Source organism: Lutzomyia longipalpis, chromosome 4 (assembly GCF_024334085.1).
Source record: "Lutzomyia longipalpis isolate SR_M1_2022 chromosome 4, ASM2433408v1".
Lineage (NCBI taxonomy): Eukaryota > Metazoa > Arthropoda > Insecta > Diptera > Psychodidae > Lutzomyia > Lutzomyia longipalpis.
Window position 1 is genome coordinate 13,168,140 of NC_074710.1, and position 14,158 is coordinate 13,182,297.

The 14,158-nt window shown below is 36.5% G+C and overlaps 3 protein-coding genes across 29 annotated transcripts in view; 1 reads left to right on the forward strand and 2 right to left on the reverse strand.

Moving 5' to 3' along the window:
• Window positions 1-2,736: 2,736 nt before the first annotated feature.
• On the forward strand, window positions 2,737-6,125 carry LOC129796451 (reticulon-4-interacting protein 1, mitochondrial-like). 3 transcript variants are annotated; one of them, XM_055838376.1, is made up of 5 exons: window positions 2,737-3,330; window positions 3,677-3,757; window positions 3,820-3,976; window positions 4,043-4,741; window positions 5,548-6,125. In XM_055838376.1, exons 1-5 carry the CDS (start codon window positions 3,283-3,285, stop codon window positions 6,051-6,053), a joined length of 1,491 nt encoding a protein of 496 aa, XP_055694351.1. In that variant the 5' UTR covers window positions 2,737-3,282; the 3' UTR covers window positions 6,054-6,125. The 3 variants fall into 3 exon arrangements, with proteins under 3 accessions (XP_055694351.1, XP_055694353.1, XP_055694352.1); XM_055838378.1 differs by having other exon boundaries at window positions 2,892-3,330; window positions 3,547-3,757; XM_055838377.1 differs by having other exon boundaries at window positions 2,892-3,330; window positions 3,579-3,757.
• Window positions 6,114-7,912, reverse strand: LOC129796452 (eukaryotic translation initiation factor 2 subunit 1). The gene is made up of 4 exons (XM_055838379.1): window positions 7,805-7,912; window positions 7,585-7,646; window positions 6,587-7,244; window positions 6,114-6,520 (listed from the first exon to the last, which is right to left on the reverse strand). The coding sequence occupies exons 2-4, from the start codon at window positions 7,624-7,626 to the stop codon at window positions 6,207-6,209; spliced, it is 1,014 nt and encodes a 337-aa protein (XP_055694354.1). The 5' UTR covers window positions 7,627-7,646; window positions 7,805-7,912; the 3' UTR covers window positions 6,114-6,206.
• A 2,116-nt stretch (window positions 7,913-10,028) lies between these two features.
• LOC129796454 (coiled-coil domain-containing protein AGAP005037) overlaps window positions 10,029-14,158 on the reverse strand; it is an 86,567-nt gene continuing 82,437 nt past the window's right edge. For 23 of the 25 annotated variants that reach the window (XM_055838398.1, XM_055838391.1, XM_055838389.1 and 20 more), the window contains 2 exons: window positions 13,967-14,089; window positions 10,029-13,900 (listed from right to left, as the gene is read on the reverse strand). In XM_055838398.1, the coding sequence (XP_055694373.1) occupies window positions 13,166-13,900; window positions 13,967-14,089 (858 nt within the window). In that variant the 3' untranslated portion in view covers window positions 10,029-13,165. The remainder of the gene's footprint in view (window positions 13,901-13,966; window positions 14,090-14,158) is intronic. The other 2 variants (XM_055838382.1, XM_055838400.1) reach the window with 2 other exon arrangements.

A 14,158-nucleotide genomic window follows, 5' to 3' on the forward strand; every position in this document is an offset into this window, starting at 1 on the left:
GACGGGAATCAGTGAACACGGATGGATCGGGCGGAATGGAGGCAAATCAGGGCTGCGATTGAGTTGAATTCCCACCTTTTTTTCGCATCCCACCAAACTCTCATCCAACGAATGGCATGCGCACGTGAGCTCTCCATGTCTTCCATCTCCTTTTGCCTTGTGCCTCAATATGTGCCGAAAGGGGGCCGTCGTGAGTGCATCTGCGAGTAAGCAGCTGAGATCCCGGAATGAGAGCCGCGCGGGGTATGAACTAGCCACGGGTGACTCCTCATGGGGCGGAGTCGGTAAAATAACCATTTTTCCGCGCGCATTTGCTCCACTCAACAACAGAAAAAAAAGAAGTTCAAAAAGGAAAGTTATTATAAACGAACAAACACAGCACAATATTATTGAGTTCAGACCCAGCAATTCATATTGCGCACGGAAGCTCTCTATATTTACCCCAGCAGAGAGTCTGCTGTGGCCATCTCATGCCAGGCGGTTGCTGCTGCTCACACATATGCTATGTTGAAGCTTTTTTCCACGCCCGCTCTTCCGGGAAGTGTCGGTTGCGTACACCGGAAGTTACCAAATGAACTCTTCACCTCGTTGACCCTTTAAATAATCGCCCACCTCCTCCCATACTATGTGCTACCCTATGTGTTGTATGTAGCATGATGAGGAGACTAGCACACTGAATATGTCCAGGAAGCTCTTCTCTAGAACAAGCTCTTCTCCAGAGGTTTAAAATTATTTTTAAAGTTTACAAAATAATAAACGTTAAAAAAACGACAAGAACTCGAATAAACGTTAAAAGGGTTCAAAGTTTAAAAAAAAAAAAGAATCATGTAAAAAATGTCTAAAGTTGAAAAAAAAAGATGTCAACCGTTAGAAAAGAAGCGTCAAAAATATAACTGTTTATAGCATTAAAAATTAACATCACGCGTCAAGACGTAAGAAATCTTTTACTTTAAAATCGTTAAAGTCATAAAAATAATCTTTATTTATAGAAAAAAAAATTTACACAGATTATTATCATTTTTATAATAAAAAAAATACAAACTATTCCACAAAATTGTGAAGAATTTATTAAATATATGATGTGTATAGAATTGGTTAATTTTTTTTTGAATTGAGAGCAAAATTTGTAAATATTTACTAATTTTCCGGAAATATCAAAGAATTTGTGATAAAATAAATTATATCCTAATGATTTTGCTTTGATAAACGCCATAAAAATAGCTTAAATCCATCGAAGGACCTCGAAAATTCACTTGTGCTTTATAAGACAGAAATCGATAAAAACTTTTATTCTGAATACTATATTCTTTTTATTTATTTTTTTATTTTCTGGAGACTTGTAAAATTTTCTAGAGTACCTATAGGGGAGGGCGGGGCTAATAAAGTCCCTTAAGGGTTTGGAAAAAGCCTAAAATATTTTTTTTCCTAGCTAGATAGAACGAAATGATCTGAGAAAGAGTTGTAGGGCGGTAAATTTCCTAAAGAAATGAGCTATACATTTCGTTTTATCTGTTTGGGAAATATGATATTTTGAGCTTTTTCTAAACCCTTAAGTGACTTTTTTAACCCCGCTCTCCCCTAGTTTTTCTTTTAATGTTTGTTGGCAACCTAAGTGCGAATTAAGGAGAAAAATTAAATCTTTCATAACTTTTAGAGTTGAAAAGGATACCCAGACTATGTCTTTACAATCCCTGATCATTTTATGACTACAAAAGGACATCCCAAGGACTCACAGGATCTGGAAAAGCGAAAAACCAAAACTGTTTGAGTTGGTTTTATTTGTTAAAAATGTCTTATTTGAGCTCAAAAGAACTCCCAAAAAATATTTTTAGTTCATTCAGCTCGCTGGATTTGATCGCGGACCTGAAAGGGTTAAAAAAAGAAAAGAAACTGCCAATCAATAAAAAAAAAACTAAATTTATTTTAAATCATCTTTAAATTCAAAGTTAAATTATTCTTAATTTATAACATTTATAATTATAATTTATTTCAAATTAAGGAATGAGGATGAAATAAAATTAGAGTTTTCTTTTTATTCTTATAAAGTAAACAAAAAACAATATTTTTGGCGTAGAAAATAGAGAAAATATTAGGAAAATAGGAAATATCCGAAAAAAAGTAAAGTGAAAATGATTTTTATCTTAACTTTTTTGCTCTATTTTGAGGGATTTTAATAAGAAATACTTGAAATTATTACAGAATTTAATTTTAAATTCATTTTTTTTTAATTTGCGGGAAAAATCGAAAAAAAAAAAGATTTTTTTGAATTGAAAATAGGAAAATCGTCGGCGAAATCAGCTTGAACTGCAACTGTCACACACTCATACGGTATGTACTGATTGAGTGGACGAGTGCGAGCGAGAGGGAGTGAGGGAGGGAGGGGGATGCACTCTGCCCCTGAATTTAGACTACCGTTTTTTGGCTTTTTACACTCTGGGAAGTTTTTGAAATTAAATAAATTTGAATTTTTCATTTTTTTGATGCTAAACGACGCGCCTTCGCTTCCTACGCCCCAAAACCCGCACCCGGACGGAAAATTCGCCCGGAAAATGCGAGAAAATTGCGAAAAACCTTGAATCGTCGACTAAATGAGCTTGTATCGTAACCTGATTACACATATGGTATGTGCTGACGTGCTGACAGATGACAGTGTGCGAGCGAGACGTCACAAAGTTTCGAAATGTTCTTTCTCTTTTTCTCCAAGAAATAAAATTAAATATTTTTGAATTTTCCCCGTTTTTGATGCCAAACGACGCGGAAAAATTCAAGGGCCCCAAAAAACCACACCCGGACGGAAAATTCGCCCGGAAAATGCGAGAAAATTGCAAAAAACTTTCTTCCACCATGAAGTTGGCTCAACTTCGTCACTTTTTCTCCTTTTGAGGTTAGATTTTCTCTTTTTGAGGTTAGGTTATTTAGTGCAAAAATATTTTTTTCATCTTTGGATTTTCGGGAAGTTCCCGATTTTTGGGTATTCCGGGACTTCCTGGCTGTACAGTTGTGCTCCAAGGGGGTGTGGAAGGACGTCTAAAGAATAACTCACGTGTTTTATGGGGTTTATGTGAAGAAAGCATCGTGAAATTGTGATTTCCTCCAAGGCTGGAAAATTTATTTAGATGAAATGATTGAATCTGTGAGATCCCTGTGAATCCCTGGCTTGATTACTTAACGCCACCGTGTTCCTGGTCATCCTTGGCTGTGTCCAAGACCCATCGAGAGGCACTATGCAATACCAGAGGCTGTAGAATAAGAAGAAAACGAATTGTAAAAAAGTTGAGAAAAATGGATGAAGTTGTTTTTCGTGTGGAGCAAAATTTGGAAGCACTCCAGGTGAGGATTTTCTCAGTTCCCTAAAGTAGATTTCATTACCCAATCATTGTGTACATTGGGATAGTTATCAGAGGGATTCATTCACTGTACCATCATGCCTCTTGAGGGGATTATGTAACCTATAACCTCTCTGCTGGGTATCTTCCGGAACTTCCTCAAAACTCATTTTGTGTTTGTTGTGGCTTCCATTGTCTTGCACTCTCTGCTCATCCATAGAGTTTTTGGATCATGTAGCACCAATCTTTTAGGGTGTTGCCTCATAAACTCCGAAGGTGTTCACTAATCAGAGTTTCTTCCACACAAACAAAAACATCCTCCCACCACCCCCTCCGAATCCATTGAGAAGGTACGAATGGGAATGGCAGCTGAGAGTGGAATGAGAATGGTACGACAGGCATCGGATGAGGGAAGAAATATGGCACTGAGGGTAAGAAAATCTGCTTCCTTCTCAAGTTTATCTTCAAATTGATTATTTTCTGCTTCCTTTAGGCCCTTCAGGATCCCTCATTTGACGGTGTCCGGAATTCCTTTCAGAGCATCTGGACAAGTTGTCTTGATTTTCTCAATAGAATACGCTACACTGCCCTTGAGCTGACAGATCCACAAATTTTCTACCAGCAACTTCAACTCTTCTTCCAGGATGAGAGTAAGTTTATGCAAAGTTCTGGAAATTCCAGACGTCCTAACTTTGGTTTCCTTGTTTCTTTGGCAGTTTCCCGGAATAATGCCTTTTTTGTGTGCGTGGGACTCGGTCTGGGAACAGCTGGTGGATTCTTCTTGGGTCTCTGGCTTGCACGGCCATCCCTCTCAGCACCCGTCATGAAGGCCATCGCATGCACTCACACCGGCTACCCAGACACAGTCTCCCTCACAAGGGTATCCGTACCACAAATGTTCTCCACCTCAGACATCCTTATTCGCATCCGTGCTGCATCCTTCCATCGACTGGATGAGAGAATTTCCCACGGATACGGACGTACCCTCCGTCGTATGATCTCCCCACATCCCGAGAGTCCCCTCGTTCTCGGAAGAGCCGCCTCGGGGGTTGTAGAAGCCGTTGGGCAGGATTGCCGTAGTGGCTTGGAGATTGGTGATGAGGTATGGCTGGTGGCGCCATGGTATGCCCCTGGGGTGGCATCAGAGATGGCCATTGTGCCCGAAAGTCGCGTTGGCCGGAAACCCTTCATTACGGGCTTCGAGGGGGCCGCAAGTCTCCCCTATAGTGGCTCCGTAGCCATGGGGGCACTCAAGCAGGCCGAATTGGGGGAAGACACGTGCGCCGGGAAGCGAATCCTTGTCCAGGATGGGTGCTCACCCGTTGGATGTGTTCTCACGCAATTAACGAAAAAATGGGGCGCTACTGTGACTGCAACGTGCTACGTGCGTTCTGTTCCTGTGATCCGGGCACTCGGTAAGTTGAGCCATCCCAAGGAAAATTCATTTTTATCGCTCATTGGTTGAGGTATTGGCATATTTTTTTTTTGCATTTCTTTGAACAGAAAAGGAGTTTTTTCACATTTTTACGGCTTACAGTCTAACTGTAGGAACTATTGTGAAAATTCAGGGAAAATATTTACGACAAAATATACAAAAAAAAACTATGGGGTTGATTCTGATAAAAATCTTTTATTTTCTTTTCTAATAAACTTAAAAAATGTTGTAAGATTTTGACAGTTAATGTTTTTAAATCTTCCTATTTTTGTTCTATGAAAGAAAAAAGAAGAATTTTTCGTTCCAGAAAATAGTTAGAAAGATCTTTAAAGAGCCCTGAAAAAGTAATTTTCATTAAAAAGTCGATTAAAGAAAGAAATAAAATGTCAAAATCTTAAGATATTTTTCTCAGAATACCAAAAATCTTGTAATTGACAAATTAAGAAAAGATTTTTTATCAGAATCTACTCCAATGTCCTAAATTTTTTTTTATTAAAAAAATTGTTTTCCTTTGTTTTTTTTCCTTTGAATATGACAACATAAAAATGAATAAACTCCTTTTATTTCTCAAAGAAATTATTGAGAATTTTTTTATGCCAAATACTTGTCTAAATGAGCAATCAAAAAAAGAAAGAAAATATAAGAAAACTTACCAATTGGATGATTTTTTCTTCATGTCTTTTCCCGGAAATTAAATCAAGAGGAACAAGGTGGATTTTTTTTGCAACACAATAAGGATTTGTTCTTGATTACTAAAATTCCCTAAAATTGTTTTTTTTTATGCAGGAGCTGACGATGTGATCACCTTGCGTGGAGAAAGCCCTTCAGATGGACTCTTCCTATCGACGGATTCGAGTCTTGTGGAGAAATTCAACTTGAGTCATGCCCTGGCCACGCGTGAGGTCATCTTCGATGTGATTTTCTTCACCACACCCGTTACATACGACAAGAATTTCCTGTACAAATATCTCACATCCGGTGGGAGGATAATTGACACGTACGAGGTGCCCCTCATGACGGATGATTTTGGCTTCCTGGGACGTATGGCTCTGTCGTGGTTTGTCACCTTACGACGTCTCGTTGGTTGGGTGCTGCGAAGTCCTCCGGATTGGGGTGGACCCCATTTGTGCCATTTGACCCTTGACCAATTGGCGGGGTATGTAAATGAGGGTCTCCTGCAGACTGTTGTTGATCAAGTATTCACCCCGGAAGATGCTCAACGGGCCATTGAGCATATTTGCAGTGAAAAAGCCATTGGGAGTACCATTGTTACGTTCCGGGATGGCAAATAAGAGAAAAGATAGGATGAAAAAAATTCTCGAAAAATTGTTCAAAATAAAAAGTCAATGCTGTACAGAAGAAAAGAAGCAATTTCTTCACTTTTTTTATGCGAATAATTCATCCTCTTCTGTTATTATAAAAGGAATCTTGTGTGTGTGCCAAAGTTACTTCTTCTTTGGCTCCTCTTCATCTTCTTCGCCACTCTTGCCATCTTCATTGTCATTCTCGCGATCTTCACCCTCAAATTGAATACCTTCCTCATCACCCTCTTCGTCGTCGCCGGCAATTTCGGCATTTTCCTGCTCAGCACGCTCCAGGCGTCGCGCCAAGTCAGCCTCGTCAATTGCCGTAACAACCTTCGGGGGCATTTGGACGTTAAAGACACCCCCGAGCGATGTAATTGTCTCATTAATCTTCTCAATTGCCACTTCGAGTGCTTTCAGCCCGTCTGCCTTCTCTGGTGTTGACGTTGTCATCACTGTAACAGGAAGTTTAAACCGTAAGGACTTTCTACACGGAAAGGTGGAAGAAAAGACAAACTCACCATAGAGTGGGGGAGCAATGAGATTAATCTTAATGGGCAGTTCCTCCGTGGATAGTTCCAAGCCAGACCGCAGGGCTTCCTTGACAGCATCAATACCTTCATACCCATAGCATGCACACTCAATGTCAGCTCGAATCTTCACAGGTTGCGACGTGAGCTTCCGCTTAATGTTATCCAGGAGGACATCGAGTGTTGCCTCCTCCAGTCCGCATTCAGCGAGAATTGATGGATCCACAACGGCTTGTTTGAAGATATCAAATGCATGCGCTTTACTCTTGTACTTCTCCTCAAAATGCCACGCTGTCTTCTGGTACAAATCCTCCAGTTGATCATCCGTCTCAAATTTGAGAATATCCGCAACATGGCGCAGAATTGAATTAACTGCCTTGGCCTTTGAGAAGCGCTCCGTGCATTTTTCCACATCCTCAACGGAGACACGACGCTTCGACAGGTCAATGTAGCCCTTGTCCTTGTCAACCCTAATCACCACAGCGGGTTCCGTCTTACCCACACGGATCAATTTATTGATAGACCTGATGCGCCGTCGGGAGAGTTCTGATAGCAAAATCATCCCTTCGATGTTGTTGTACTCCAGGAGGTACACATATGCTCCCATCTCGGCAATGGAACGTACATTAACCATCACGACATCCTCCACCTGTGGACGAATTGATATGGGATCAATTATTCTTCTAGGTAAGACAACACCATAACTTGAGACAAGGATTGACATTTTTGCGCCCTTCTTGTGGATTCAATGCAATTAATTCTTTCTTTTGATGGTTGACCAGACCATCCTCAATCTTAGCCACAAGTTGATTTTTCTCACAACAATTAATACAAGAAATCACAGAGTTATGAAAATCTGATGCAAGAAGTTCCGGGAAGGCGTCCGGAACATATGCCAACATGAAATCTTTTGCTTCTAAACACATTTAACGCCCTCATTCGAAGCTTTAATAGTGTTTAATGTGGTTAAGGGGTTTTATTTAACTCACCTCTGGGTATTTATCTTTGTAGAATCGACACGAAAGCGGCATTTTTGTGATTTTTCAATTTCCTGCAAAATTGAGAATGAGACCGACATTAATTTTGAGGTTAGAATCTTGAATATTCTGTTCAACTTAAAATTCATGGAAAATTCCATATTTTTCCAGGGAAATTAATGCAATTCGTAAAGAGAAGGATTTTCCGGGACATTTGGATGGGGAAAATTACCTTTTTCTATACAATTTCACCTAAAAAAAGACACAAAATGTTGAGGAGGAAACTCAAAACATCCACGAGTGCACGAGAAATGACATTTCACACACGCACACACACACACACTCAGAGCAACGAAAAATTCTTTAGACGACTTAGCCGAATTGTAAAGTGGGACTATTTCCTTGGAATATCGCGGGACATACAGTGAGACGTTTATTGTGATTGTCCTGGATTTTTTCGTTGGCTAATTTTTGAATTCCCAGATTAACCCTTTCGCGTTTTTTGGGTCGTTTTATTTTCTTATTTTTTTTATAAATCCAATTGTTTTTCTAGTTAAAAATAATCATGAACGCACAGAAGAAGCCGAAGAAGAAGTTAGACGCGAAAGGGTTAAAATAATATTTTCCAAAGCTTTCGACGATGTGGAAAACGAAGGGGTTGTGTTTAAAAATTTAAAAATTAATGAAATCCAAGGGGATGCCCAACCCCGAGAAATCAGTACTTTTAGTGAGGCAGCAGGTTCTTCCGATCAAAATATGCGATCAATTTGCACAATTCCACTTGCAATCGAAAGTACATTTAATTAGCTCTCGGTTGATCCCTTCTCATCATCGAAATAACATTATTAATATAAAAAAAGTTAAAGTGTTTCTCGGGAATCGGTCGAGATTGGGCGAGATTCGAGAATTCCTCATACATTTTGTTCAACAAAAAGTGACTTTTCTTCACTGAAAATGAGGTTAAACCATCCCCTTGATGAAATCTTAACAGCCCGCCAAAGTTCGACATAAAAAAGGACGCGCTAACCGCAGGAAGATTGAGTTTCAGATTCGGAATGTAGCGAATGTAGCGTAAGTTTTTTTTTGAGAGATAAAGATAGTAAAACTTGTAAAACTTAAGGAACGTACATAACTTTTAAAATTACTAAAAATAATGTATTTAGAATACTTTGAATTCTATTGTAAAAAAAAATATAAAAAAGCTTTATTTTCCTTTTTTTTATATTATTTAAATAAGTTTTTTATAATGATTATTACATCGAATTTCACCTTAATGTTTAATGAATCCCCGGATTTTTTTTTAAAGTTGCTGCACAAATACTACATAACCGAAAATTTACGTTGATTACCTTTATCCCGATCAGCAGAATTAAGAATTTGAGCGGTACAATGAGCAATTTGTGCGAAATTGTATTCGATAAAATCATCTGCTATTCTGTTTAGCAATTCTGCTGTATTTGAAATTTTCTTCATGATTTCGCAGCCATTTCATGCCAAACAATTTTCTGCGACATATTTCTCCTCTGAGAGGAATCGCGGAGATTCCATCATGAACTATGCACGACTCTATTTGCTCTACAGCCTCCACCATTACTTCCGATTTATTACTAGCGTTCCTATAGCGCTCATTTCGTTAATTCTTTCCTCTTTATCAGTGATGTTCACCCACAAAAAAGTTTTCTTTTAGAGAAATTAGGAAAAAAAACATTCGTTTTCAACAAAACCTTCCTCTAAGACCACACAAATATATAGCAAAGAAAAGTTGGAAATGAGAAAGCTCATGATGCTTGTTGCACTCTATGAAATCAAATGCAGAAGAGTTCTGCGGAGTAATCTTTTTCATTCTTTTTTGTGTACATTTTTATGTACTTTCTGCAAATTCTATCCACCCCTCACCTCACACAGCACAACTTTTTATCTTCCCACAAAAATATTTTCAACACTGAATTCAGCCTCTTTTCGCATTGCATTTTCAGTTGGTACATCCCGCGCAATATGTTCTTTCTGCAGAATTTCTACCAAATTCAGGATATGTGCAATCGCACTTAGTCCTGGCATCTGGCATGTGATATGCAACTCTATGCCATTTTCATGGTAATCCTTCCACTATAAGCCAAATATGTATCTCCAATGTGGCCTCATCGTGTTTGCTTCTCGTCACAATTGGCGGCATTTGTGGTGTGTTGCTGACATTCTTCCTCATGCACAGCACAGCATCCAACCACGGAATTTCAACTCTTGTGAAATGGAAAAATATGCAATTTGTATCCCATTGCGCTTTATAATGCTGAATCTCATCATTTCTTTGATCTCGTTGAAGGATCTTTTTCCCCCTTTTTTTTACCATAGTAATCAGGAGACACAAAAGATGGAACAAAAATTGGAAGGAAAATATTTTCATCTTGTTCTTTATCGTGATTCCCTGAAGAAAAAATAAAATAAAAGACATTTCTTGATTTGTTTTAAATTGTAAATGTTTATATATCATTCCTTATTGATTTTATTTCACATTTTTTTTGCAATTTTTCCCCAAACGGAAAATTTCACTTCTTGTTTTTTTTCTTTGCAAAAATTCGTGCACTAAAAGTCATCATTACCACAAAATGTATGTGAATTCCTCCAAATAGAGGGTACATTAAGTAAATATGTATATAAGTAATAAAATTTACTTCAATGGGAAGAATTTATTGAAAAAAAAATTATCTTCTCTAAAAGATGAATTTAGTGCAAGTTATTTCCAAATTTTCTTTTTAAAAAGTTTTTTTTTTGGAAATGTTTTTTAATATGAGATTAATTACATGATTTTTCAGTACTTGGTTTTTCAATTTCTTTTTTTTCATATTTTACATTTTATATTTTTTTAGTGAAAACTTCAACACAAATACATTTTTTCATATTTTCCATTTTTTTCTCTCTATTAACAGCTTTTACCCTAATTATGTTCCGTTTTCCGAACGATGCTAACTTAGCACAAACCTTCAGTGACTAAAATTGAGATTTTTTTCTTTCATTTAATTTAATATTTAGACCATACATAATTTTTCTTTATCTTCTACTATAAATTTTTTTTTCTATCATAAATAAATATTTACATTGCATAATAATGCGTAATATATTATGAGAAAAAATTTTACGCATAGGAAAATATTGGAAAAATATAATAAATATTATTAATTTACCGATTTTTTAAAACAACAAAAAAAAAAACAAAACAAATTGCAATTGATTATTTTCCTCATTTTTCCATCATTTTATATTTTATTACATTTTTTTCATTATAATAAATAGTGTATATCCATTTACTTTTCCGTTTAGTATTAGTAATACTTTTTTTTTTTGGTTTTTCATTCATCCCAAACACACTGGGGCTTCATATAACGCAGAGTATTCCTTCATCCTCACTTTTTTCCATTAGTTCTGTCCATTTAAGTAATGATTTAATATCAATTGAGTATCCATTGATATATGCCCTAAATAAGACATTCATTAATATTTTATGTTGGTAAATCATTTAATTTCATTTTTGTTTTTGTTTTTAATGATTAAGACATTATTACTTGGGGGATACCATTTATGTATTCTTTTTTTTATCTACGGGATCTCTGTGTCTATATAGGATACATTCGATGTATTTCTTTGCTGACTAAAATGCTGACGATGCAATTTTTTTTTAATTTGAGTATAAATATTTTGAAAAATCTACTTTGATAATTTTTTAAAAAGTTTTCTCTTCTCAAAAAAGGTACCTAAATGAAAGTTAGTTAACACATGAAAGACATACCTATTAAATATTCTCAAAAACTTGTTTTTGAGAATTTAAAATTTTCTTGAATTTACAGATCTTATTATTTATTTTTTAAATGCATTATTAGTTAAATAAGTTTTCTAGGGCTCTTCATATATTCACAAAAAAAGTTAAAAACATTTTGCAAAAAAAAAAATGCAATTATGTGTTATACTGAAAACACAAAAAAGTGCGCTTTAAACACTTTTTAAGCGCACATAACATTTTTTAGTGTAAAATAATTTTCATTTAAAGGTATCTTTTTTAAGCAATCTTATTGATTTTCTTTTGTAAAGGATTTTAATGAAAATGCAGGAGATAAGATGAAAAAAATTGAATTTTCTCTTTCTAAATGTTGATTTTGTAAATTGTTTTTGAGGATGTATATATTTTTGCTTTTTCTTTTTTTTTTGTATATTGTATTATATAATAAATATTACTGCAAAAATATTAATAAAAAAGATTGGCACAAACTGGTGGTGGAGCTAATCAACTATCAATCAACTACTGCAACTATCTTCTCTCTGTTCTATTCTTATCTCAATCTCATTTTTTTGTTTTCTTGTTATTAATACCGTGTCCTAAACCATGTATAATTTAGCATTAAACCATCACTCTTTTTTTTCACCACAAATCGCAATGTCTTCAATGTATTATTATTTATTTTAATCTCGTGTGATTAGTGAGCAAAATGTGACATTAATTAGATGTGTGTTCTATAATATTGATTAAATTCCCTAGATTTGCATACTTTTCTTAATTATTACATTTAGTTTATTCCTCTTTTCTTTTTCTTAAAACGTTGATACATTGTGAATTGTGTGTGGGATTCTTTTTCATACGACGAGGAGACATCTTTTTAGTCAAATGTGAGATTATTTGGTTATAAAATGTTTATTTTTGCATAATATTTTGGGTTTCTTTTGTTGATAAGTCTGCTTTTATTGGACACGAAGATTTTTAATGGATTGACGTGCGTGAAGAGATTAATTTAAAATGATATATCTCAGAGATGTACAAATGAACAAGAGAAGCTATTTGTAATATATAAAAAAATTGTAAAAGGTTAAAATTTGTTTGTTTTAAAATTTAAATTAATTACACTACGCGCAAAAAGTTTCCAGGTATAAGCCAAAATTATGATTTTTCTAAACAATTATTACTCCTGCTGTGTTCAACCAATTTTTTAAAATCTGCCAGTAATTGAGTTTTCGTTGGATTTTTTAAGTTGCTAAACCACAGCAGAAGAAATAATTTTTGCTCTCCAGAAACTTTTTACGGGTAGCAAATATTTGAAATGGATTTAGGGGAAAATGAGGCTCAGAAAGTTAAACAACACAATAATGAAGATCATTCTGCAAAAGAAATTTTCCTGTAACTTCTTAGACTCCTTCGGTATATAAGAGTTTCTGATTTTTTTTCCTAAACCTTTGTTTGACTTTTTTTTTTTACCTCAGATCTCCCCTAATAATCGTTTAGTATCAAATCTATATTTAAATATGAAAAAAAATTTACCCTTCATAGAGCTTTAGTTTATCAATCACAAAGGGATCCTTCACTCATCTCTTTGAGACTTTAAATTAAGTTTAAAAAAAAAACTAGTTTAACTCTGCCCCTAATGCCTCTAACTTTTCATTTTTATTGAGTCCTAAAATCCCTAGAAAAACTAAAGGTCAGCTAAAGGGTAATAAATATACATTGAGTACATCCCTGAGAGAATTTTTCGTAAGAATTGGGATATTCTTAAAGAAAAAGAAAAACTTACAGCGTACCATCGATATCAGTTTCGCTCCACCTCTTCCCGTTTTGCTATAGAATTTCTGTCTCATAGACTTTACTGGTGGTCGTTCCGGTGTGGGCACCATTATTGGTGACCCTTGCACCACCATGAGCCTCCACGAGGGTATCACTGTGGAGATTTTTCATGGAACCCGTAATTGCCATATTGAGTCCCATCTTCTGTGGCAAATTCGATTCACTGCCCGTCTTCTTGAGTTGCGCCTCAGTATTGGCATTCGGTGGCAGTGCTATGCTATTCTTACTCATTTGCTGCAATCGCGCGTACTGTTCCTGCAGCAGTTTTTGCTTCTTCAGCAACTCCTGATGTCGTAGCTCAAGCACCATTTGACGCTGCATCTGATCCTGCGAATTGACTGAATCGTTGCTACTTGCGGAATTTGTATCCAACTGCGGGGGTTCGCAATTGTCCACGGATGCTGAACGAATTGGTAGATTGGGGCTCGTTGGACTGGCCAGGGGACTCCGTGAACTTGTCCGTGGTGGCGGTGGTGGTGGTATACGTTTGGCGCTCACCTTTTGGAGTAGTTCGGCATTCCGCTCTGGTACAGGGGGCTTCCCAACGGGCCTCGGCTGTGGGGGACTTGTGTCCGTATCTGAGCCGCTTGGGTAGGAGTGTAGACGCCTCAGACCTACATTTGTAGCAGCTGGATCAGAAGGATAGAGACTAGATTGAGAAAGTTGGGTAGTTACGGTGTTTTGGAGGGTTTGGGAGCTGTCGTCTGAGGTGGAGTCATCTGGACGAATCTATGAGGGTGAGATTTTTTTTATTTTTTTGAATGAATTTAATTTTTCTTTTTGATTTTCGTTTACCTCCGAATTGGCGCCTGGTGGCTTAGCGAATGTCTGCAATTCATCTAACAGGGCATCGAGTGCGTTTTCGGGTGCGACTCCCCCGCTGATAGAGACTGTCCCCAACCTGGGACTTGGGATTGGCTGTAAGCATCGAAAAAAGAAATTCGAAAATAAATTAATATCTATTAACATAAATTTATTTAGCACAGA

Excerpts from the sequence above, each read along its gene's own strand:
- LOC129796452 (XM_055838379.1), bottom strand. The coding sequence starts at position 7,626 with ATGCCGCTTTCGTGTCGATTCTACAAAGATAAATACCCAGAG. Across the intron at positions 7,245-7,584 it reads ACAAAGATAAATACCCAGAG|GTGGAGGATGTCGTGATGGT; the intron begins GTGAGTTAAATA and ends ATTCGTCCACAG. Across the intron at positions 6,521-6,586 it reads CATTGCTCCCCCACTCTATG|TGATGACAACGTCAACACCA; the intron begins GTGAGTTTGTCT and ends TTCCTGTTACAG.
- LOC129796451 (XM_055838376.1), top strand. The coding sequence starts at position 3,283 with ATGGATGAAGTTGTTTTTCGTGTGGAGCAAAATTTGGAAGCACTCCAG. Across the intron at positions 3,331-3,676 it reads AAAATTTGGAAGCACTCCAG|GTACGAATGGGAATGGCAGC; the intron begins GTGAGGATTTTC and ends TCCATTGAGAAG. Across the intron at positions 3,977-4,042 it reads ACTCTTCTTCCAGGATGAGA|TTTCCCGGAATAATGCCTTT; the intron begins GTAAGTTTATGC and ends TTTCTTTGGCAG.